Consider the following 8,832-nt stretch of genomic DNA (forward strand, 5'->3'; position numbering starts at 1 on the left):
TTTAAATAGTTTTTAACTCTTTTGATTTTGCCTATGTAGATGCTTGATCTCCGTATGAGGTAGTATCCTTAAGTGTTTGGTTTTGTAATCAGACAAACTTGGATTCAAGCCCTGCTTATATCTTTTAATAGCTATCTGATCTTGGGCAAATCACGTACCCTCCAAGAGCTCCAGTCTCCTCTGTAAAATGAGGATGATGATGGCACCCCCGTCTCATATGAGTATGAGGATTAAAAGAGATAGGGCATGTGAAGCCCTTGCCCCAGACCTTCAGTAAATATTAGCTACCATTGCTTGTAGCTTCTGCTGCCGTTGTTATCCTCATCATCATTATTTAGAAAATTGCCACTGTCTCTTGACTTTTATTTTAAAGAAATTTTTAAAAGTTTGTCAATACTTAATAATGAGATGGGAAAGAAAGTCCAATTATTTAGTAAGATTGAGGCAACAGCTAACATGTGGCAGGAAATGAGTGTTTGCAGCTCATTAATTATCATCCTGAATGATAAATTAGGTTCAGGTTGTTGATGAATTTTATATAAAGTGCTTGAGGTTTTTGGTCATGCTGCAAAACTAGAATTGATAATTTCACTGAAATGCTAGTTTAATAATCTCACAAAATGCTGAGTCCTGCAAGTGTTCTTCTTAGAACTCCATTCGTCTCATATAGACAGAAGGAGGATCTTGGGGCAAGCTTGGATGAGGAGCTTTCACTCACAGAGACTGAGCACTTGCTGCAAATTGTGTGACGGAGGTTTGGTTCAGAGAGCAGTTTGCACAAGGGGAAAGGCAGGACACCTATCTGTCAGAATCAATCATTCTGTGTAGACCTTGTCTCAGAACTGTTCCACATAGATTACTTTTTTCTTCTAATTAGATGTATTTTCCAATGATGTATGTCCTAGTAACATCTCTGGTACCAGTTATGAAATTCTGAGATGCTCTACTGCTGAGTTTTTCAAAGATCAGGGATCCAGGTCCAACATCCTCATAATTTGTCTAGGTGCTAAGTGAATGGAGTACTTAGAAAAGGCCTTTATTTAAGAGGAAAAGAACTTGGCTAGTTTTCATTGTGCCAGTACTTCAGAGCTTTTAGTGTTAGTCTTTCTTATCATATAGTTTTCAGTTCTGATTGCAAAGGATTTCTTTGAGAAGGGGACATTTCCAGTTACTGTTATTTCTTTGCTGAAAAGAAATGTTTTAAGAGCAGTAAAGTGATCTCAGCAGCTGGACCAACCAGGCTGTGAGACAGATTTAGGCCAAAGATGAATGAAATTGGATAAGTTGGCTTTATGGCAAATGCCTGTAGACTTCGCATATCAGCAAAACAAGGCAGGACTGCAGGCTTTTCCCTAGCTATGTGTACTCTAAGGGGTTACCTTGAAAAACTTTTCAGTCCATAAATGCTGAGACATTAACAATCTGGCTACTCTTACCTTCCCTCACCCAGACAACTAACCAACCCTTCAGGAAGTTGTTCACCACCATTTGCCAATTCTTTTTTACCACATTGCTCACATGTTGAGAGAGGAGACCACTGAGACTTCAGAGATTAATTCTGTTTAATGCTTTCCCAAGTCTGAACAAACTCCTTTCAGTGTGCCAAGGAGCTGAATGGTTTTCTTCTCAGGGGATCTCGAATGAACACTATGTATGAGTAAATCTCTTCCAAGAGGGAAAATAACCGAGGTATTGATTTAGAAGGTGACCACAGGGCCACCGTATGATCCATCGTATGTTTCTGGTGTGCAAACCGTTGTACTGCTAGTGAATCAACTCATAATGCCTGGCACAGGATGCGGTCCGGACTGCAGTGGCACTTCTCTAATTACTTTGTAAAGAAATGGAATAGTAAGTGCTGGATATCATTCAGAGCTAAAAGGCACGTCCTTCCAACATTGACTCCTCCATTTTAAGATAAAATTTCCTACTGTATAATCCTAGAAGAGCCAAGGTACTATCTGTAGGGATATAAATCAGGACCAAGAATAACTTTTCCATACCAAATGAAGGTCCATTATAATATCCCTAACCTACTCCTAGATATGATTCAGAAAGACTACTAAGGAATGTGTTTTACTATGGAGATTAAACATAATTCACAGTGTTGTTTAAAAATATTAGTTTTCCCTATTTATATCGATCAGTAGTCAGCAGGAGCCCAAATGCCTGATAAGTTTACTGACCTCTAGGCTAGGAAATTCTCAGAGAACATAGGAGGAATATTTGTTTCCTGATACAAATGCCCCTTATTGTACAGTAGAAGATATTTTGTTTGGCAAGATTTCCTGAATATCTAAGGAGTCATTTAAGCTATAATAATAGCAAAGTGTCTTAATAGTTAGTTTAGGAAAGCCCTTAGCATTATGAGCTAGAGATATCGTAGAGCTGCAAGGAATGTCTTTGTAAATGTGTTAGATTCAGCTTTGTGCATTCAGGGTAGAATTGTATCCATGAGCCAAATAGTAATCTTAACATTAAACATTTAATGTTCCAATTCCACTCAGCTTTTTGAATCTTAAAAATATCTAAAGGCATAAATAAGAGGAATTAGTTTTCACATAGAACTAACTATGATTCGTTTTAATCATCAGTCATTTCACTGTACCTGAATTCCTGACCAGTAACTACTAAGTCCTAAACTTGAGTTTGACCTGCATTTATTTACACGGTTTCTCGTGGGAGCAAGTGCCCCTTCAACAGAAGCAAAGATAGTCTCATTGTAGCAGTTTCTAAAATAGCTATCAACTCATGCAGCTTAAATGGCCAACAATAAATAATGAGACATCTGATCAGTGAGATAGTATCAAGTGAGATCAGTGGCCCTTGAACAGAATAATTAGGATGACAATCAGAAAAAGGGTCTGGTAAGTGGAAACAGTGAAGAGGTTTTTTGGGGGGTTTTTTTTTGAGACAGTCTCACTCTGTCACCCTGGGTAGAGTGCAGTGGCATCATCGTAGCTCACTACAACTCAAATACCTGGGCTCCAGCAATCCTCCTGCCTCAGCCTCTTGAGTAGCTGGGACTACAGGAGTGTGCCACCATGCCTGGCTAATTTTTTCTACATATTTTTAGTTGTGCAGCTAATTTCTTTCTATTTTTAGTAGAGACAGAGTCTCGCTCTTGCTCAGGGTGGTCTCAAACTCCTGAGCTCAAACGATCCTCCCGCCTCGGCCTCCCAGACTGCTAGGATTACAGGCATCAGCCACCATGCCCAGCCAGCAAAGAGGTTTATATGCTATGATTACAACTATGTAAGAGTATGCATGTAGGCAAAAAGTGGGAGGTGATATGAAAATAGTTGCATTTGGATAGGATGGTGACATGTCGTGCTTTTTTGCTGTATTTTTAAAGAATGTTCCTGGATGTTATGTTGAGTTTTTAAATGATAATGATGATAAATCCAACCCTAACAAAAAAAAAAATGAAAAAACCGGGGGTTTTTCTCTCATAGTTATTCCTCATAAAATTGGCCGCGTCATAGAAGGAAGTCCAGCTGATCGCTGTGGAAAACTGAAAGTTGGAGATCACATCTCTGCAGTGAATGGGCAGTCCATTATTGAACTGTCTCATGATAACATTGTTCAGCTGATCAAAGACGCTGGTGTCACCGTCACACTGACGGTCATTGCTGAAGAAGGTAAGGAACCAATAGACCTGCCTTTCCCAAGCTGATCTGAGGGCCACAGGGCTTCCTCCAGCATCGCCAGAATCACTGCAGTGATAGAACTATATCTCATTCTTTGTCTTTTCCATTTAATGAACTTAAAAGACAGTTAAAGTTGTTAGCAGTTCAAGAAAAATAATCCAGCTAGTGAGTGGTAGCCATTTATTTATGTGCTGGAGAATCAAGCACTCAGAAGTAAAAGAGATTGGTAATACTTTTCAGATCTTATTTTCTTAAAATAGTGTCTTTAGTCTCTGCTCAAGTGAGAGAAAATCATTTAAACGGTTCAAAGAAAATCACTGTTGATGTCAAGCCTTTTATGTCAGGCCCATGCCATAGTATGCCTTTGCTTGGGGGCAGGGCTTTGTCCTGGGCAGCTGCTGTGTAAACGGGGGAAGGCTTGCGTAGGAATGGCTAGAGAATAGGGCATAAAACACACGCTGGCAGCCCTGGAGTCTCACAGATGTGTTTAATGTTAATGTCTTGCCTTGTGTTAAAGCTGCCTTTCGATCATTAAGAATTTCTAATTAGGAACCATTTTGAACCATAATGTTCTTGTCATTTTTCCTGATTTTGTAAAACTGACGAGAAGGCAAAAACAGAATTATGAAGTTTCAGTCTTTTAAGTTAAAATACCTCATACTATAATGTGCATTCATGTTCCATTTTCCACCATGACCCTCCAATCTAATTGGTTTTTAGATCTTTTACACTTCTTGATTCTATCTTTCTTTTCTGTTCCTACTGCGTCATTGTCATACGTTTATTTCTAAGGTATTACGTAAATCGTCTTTCTGTTCAAGATACTGTAGGGCAGTATTTCTGCGTGGATATCAGTTCACCTGGTTACTCCCTGAGCCCCTTTCCAGTTCTGGGTAGGACCCCAAGACACTGTGACATCCCTGCCTCTGTTCTTTCCCTTCTCTATTCTGTTCTCACACTCCTCTGAGACTCTGCTGACTCTTCCAAAATCCTCCTCCATGGAAACTCCAGTGCTTCCCCACTCTGCACAGTACGTGTTCTATGATTTTGCTCCCAGCCTGCCTTTTAAATTTACCTCCCAGTATTCTCTCCAGACCCTTCTTAGCGGGGCCTCATTGGCCTCTGTGCAGATGGGCTTCCTCCCCCTAACTCCCATAGCACTTCCCGTTATGCAGTCCAGATAAGTGTCGCCTTACTAACATGGTCTGCTCTTTTAAGACAAAGAAAATATTGGTTGACTATGATACTTAGTAGGTGCTCAGTAAATATTTTTTGAATGAAGGAATGAGTAAATGAATGAATAAACAAATGAATAAGTAAATGAACAAAGTGAAAGTTGGGAAATTTTAGTTCTGAGGCCTTCTGTGCCATTACCTACGCAGAGGCGATATAAACCCTATGGAAGAAGTAAGTCTTTTGACAAGTTCAGTGACACCTATTAGCTAGTTGTATGACAAACAGGCTACTCAACATTTTAATCTTCAGTTTTTTATCTATAGAATGGGAGTAGTAAGATCTATTTCAGGATCATGGCAAGGGTTAAAGGTGAAAATGTACATAAGCTACAGAAATACTCTAAGGTGCTCATGTAATGATACCTATCATTATTTTACCTGCATGACTGGCTCCCTCATTCAGGTCTCTGTTTAAATCTCACCTCCTAAGGAAATAATAACAATATTTAATAAGTATTTACTATGTGACAGGTACCCTCCTAAATACTTTACTTACATTAACTCATTTAATACAGTAATCCTAGGTAAGCACTATTATTTCCCTATTCTTACAGATGGGGAAACTGAGTGACAGAGCAATTAGACAGATTGCCTGTGGTCATAAAATTAATAAGTAACAGAATGAGTATTTGATTTAGGCAATCTGGCTTTAGAACTTGCGCTTTAAACTACTGTGCTTTCCCAACCATAGTACCTAAAATAACCCTTCCCTCTGCCTGCTCCAGTGCTCCTCTAATCCCTTTCCCTGCTCTACTTCTCTTCATTGCACATATCTCTGAGATTATTTAGTTTTTTTTTTTTTCTTTATTGTCCATCTCCCCCACTAGAATGTAAAGTCAGCCAGGCGCAGTGGCTCATGCCTGTAGTCCCAGCTACTCAGGAGGCTGAGGTTGGATCACTTTAGCCCAGGAGTACAAGACTAGCCTGGGCAACATAGCAAGACCCCATCTCTAAAAAGACCAAAAAAAAAGTAAAGTCAGAGATTCATGAAGTTACATATTTTATCGTGTAAGTGCTCAATAACATTTTTTGAAATGTTATTCAAATGGGATTTCAGGCAAATTTCTTTCTCGTTGTTTCTTTACCATGATCTCTATAGCCTGCATTCTAGCCTTAACATTTGTTCTGTGGCCCACAGAGAAAAGCAGACATCTGTGCCACAAGAAATAACATTGTAGGGTTATTCTGAGAATGATATATATAGTGCATTTATATCACCATACCTGGCATTCAGTAGGCATTAAGTGATAGAATTGTCCAGAAATAGCAGAACTAGCAGTAGTGCAGATCAGTCATCTATAGAAAACCATCAGTGTCTTTTTCCCAATCCACCTAGACCAGTATTTTTTTGAAATACAATAAAAATTACATGAAAAAATTTTTAAATGACATAACATTATTTTGTCAAATTGTTATAAAATTTTCTAAATGCTTGCTGTCAGTATCTGTGTGTATCTTATTGCTGACTGACAAACCACACTTTAAATACCCTTGGGATAGATTAGTTAGGAAAAAGACCAGTTCTTTCTCTTAGTATAATTTTTTTTCAAAATTACTGTTTATTATTGATAGTGTTTTCTCTAAGACATTATCCAAAATCGCTCATCATTTTTCTTAATATGAAAGTTACCTTTGACATTTTGGCCCAGATACTTCTGGACAGACTCTTAAGATTTCCTGCGTAATGTCAGTGTTCCGAAGAAGAAATAGAAGGGTGGAAAGAAACTCCCTAGCAGATATATATCCTTAAAGTATATTTTACATGAAGGCACACAGCCTCTTAAAATATAATCACATTTGATATGTAAAATCACATTTCAGCGATTACACATTATTTTATTATATGCTAGGATTTTTTTAAACTAGGAAAACATTTAGAATCTCTTATTTTTCTTAGGAAAAAATAGAAAGTCTCCCTTCTGTTCATAAAAATCTCATTCATGGAGTTTCTAAGCCTTCCAAGTTTATGACAGAATTCAGTACAAAATCTATCAACTGGACTAAAGAGTCAAATGAATATTTATAGTTCTGAATCTATTTTCAGAAATCACACATTCAGATCAATACCTTAGAGTAGCATTGCTTCCCATCTCATACTGCCCCCTGCTCTCCATAAGCTATTCACTATTGGTAGGTAAAAAACAAGTACCTGGAAAAAGAACAATACTTATTCCCTCCAACCTTCCCTCCCCCACCCCCTTTGCTAGATACTGTTTAATATTTGTGCCTGTTTTGCTAAGGAAATGGCAAGGCAAGTGTCATGTCTCATGTAAAACTCACAAACCACAGTCATGACTTGTGACTGTGTCTATCTTATAGCATCCCCCACAACAACACCTATTCTACCACCATGACATTGTGTTTTCCAGTATAGAACATAAATTTACTATGCCTGGTAGTACCTGCTTACTGTAGAGAAACCTTAAAATTGTATTATTTTTCAAAATTGATTTCCAGTTATTTTGGTATAAATTTAAGGAGTACAAGTGCAATTTTGTTATATTGGATATATTTGTGTAGTGGTAAAGTCTGGGCTTTCAGTGTATTCATCACTTGAATAATGTACCTTGTACCAATTAAGTAATTTTTCATAACCCAGACCCCTTGCCCCCACCCTTCCAAGTGTCCAATGTCTATCATTCTGCATACTCTAGGTCCATGTGTACACATGATTTAGCTCCCAGTTATAAGTGAGAACATGCAGTATTTAACCTTCTGAGTTGTTTCACTGAAGATATTGGCTTCCAGTTCCATCCATGTTGCTGCAAAAGATATAATTTCATTCTTTTTATGGCTGAATAGTGTACCATTATATATATATACCACATTTTCTTTATCCAATCATCCATGATGGCTGCTTAGTCTGATTCCATATCTTTGCTATTGTAAAGAGTGCTGCAACAAACATGCAAGTGCAAGTATCTTTTTGATAAAATGATTTATTTTCCTTCCGGTAGATACCCAGTAGTGGGATTGCTGGATCAAATGGTAGTTCCATCGATTTCTAATTTTTGTCAGGTCTTGTTTATCTTATTTTTAAGAGTGAACATGAGTTACCAAAGGCTGCCAAGGAATCTCCATTTTGCACTCTAATTTCTCTCACTGCTCCCACTGGCAACCATTCTAATATGTTTTATGTGTTCCATTTTGTTTTTGTTTCTTCTTACGTACATCTTTTGTTGTGTGTTGGCATTTATTTTCAAGTTACATAAAAGTTATAGATTTTATGCTAGATTTTTCTGAGAACCGTGGTTTTTTGTTTGTTTGTTCGTTTTAATGTCTTTTTACTCTTCCAGGACCCAATCCAGGATTCCTCGTGACATTTAGTTGTTGTATCTTCTTTTTTCTTTTTAATTGAGATATAATTCACATACTATAAAATTCATTATTCTGAGGTATACAATTCAGTGTTTTTCAGTATATTCACAAGGTTTTGCAATCATCACCAGTTCCATATTTTATCACTCTAAAAAGAAACTCCATAACCATTAGAAGTTACTTCTCATTCTTTCCAAACCCCCCATCCCTGAAAAACCACTAATCTACTTTCTCTCTGTATGGATTTGCTGGGCATTTCACATAAATAGAATCATACACTATGAGGCCTTTTGTGTCTGGCTTCTTTCACGTAGCAAAATTTTTTCAAGGTTCATCTGTGTTAAAGCATCTATCAATATTTCATTCCTTGATGGACATCTTTTCATGTGCTTATTGACTATTTGTATATCTTCTTTGAAGAAATGTCTCTTTAAATCCTTTGCCTATTTATGACTCAGTTATTTGTCCTTTTTATTGTTGAATTGTAAGACTTTTTTATATATCCCGAATACTAGACCTTTATCAGATATACGGTTTGTAAGTATTTTCTTCCCACTCTGCAGTTGTCTTTTTACTTTCTTGATATTATCCTTTAATACACAAAGTTTTAATGTTGATGAAGTCTAATT

The 8,832-nt window shown here is 37.4% G+C and overlaps 1 protein-coding gene across 1 annotated transcript in view; it reads left to right on the plus strand.

The window, feature by feature from the left end:
- Nucleotides 1–8,832, plus strand: part of MAGI3 (membrane associated guanylate kinase, WW and PDZ domain containing 3) — an 82,322-nt gene that overhangs the window by 41,334 nt on the left and 32,156 nt on the right. Inside the window, 1 exon segment of the mRNA XM_012644583.1 lies at nt 3,456–3,641. Coding sequence (XP_012500037.1) covers nt 3,456–3,641 — 186 coding nt within the window.

The sequence above is a fragment of the Propithecus coquereli genome, unplaced genomic scaffold (genome assembly GCF_000956105.1).
Source record: "Propithecus coquereli isolate 6110/MARCELLA unplaced genomic scaffold, Pcoq_1.0 Scaffold215, whole genome shotgun sequence".
Classification (NCBI taxonomy): domain Eukaryota; kingdom Metazoa; phylum Chordata; class Mammalia; order Primates; family Indriidae; genus Propithecus; species Propithecus coquereli.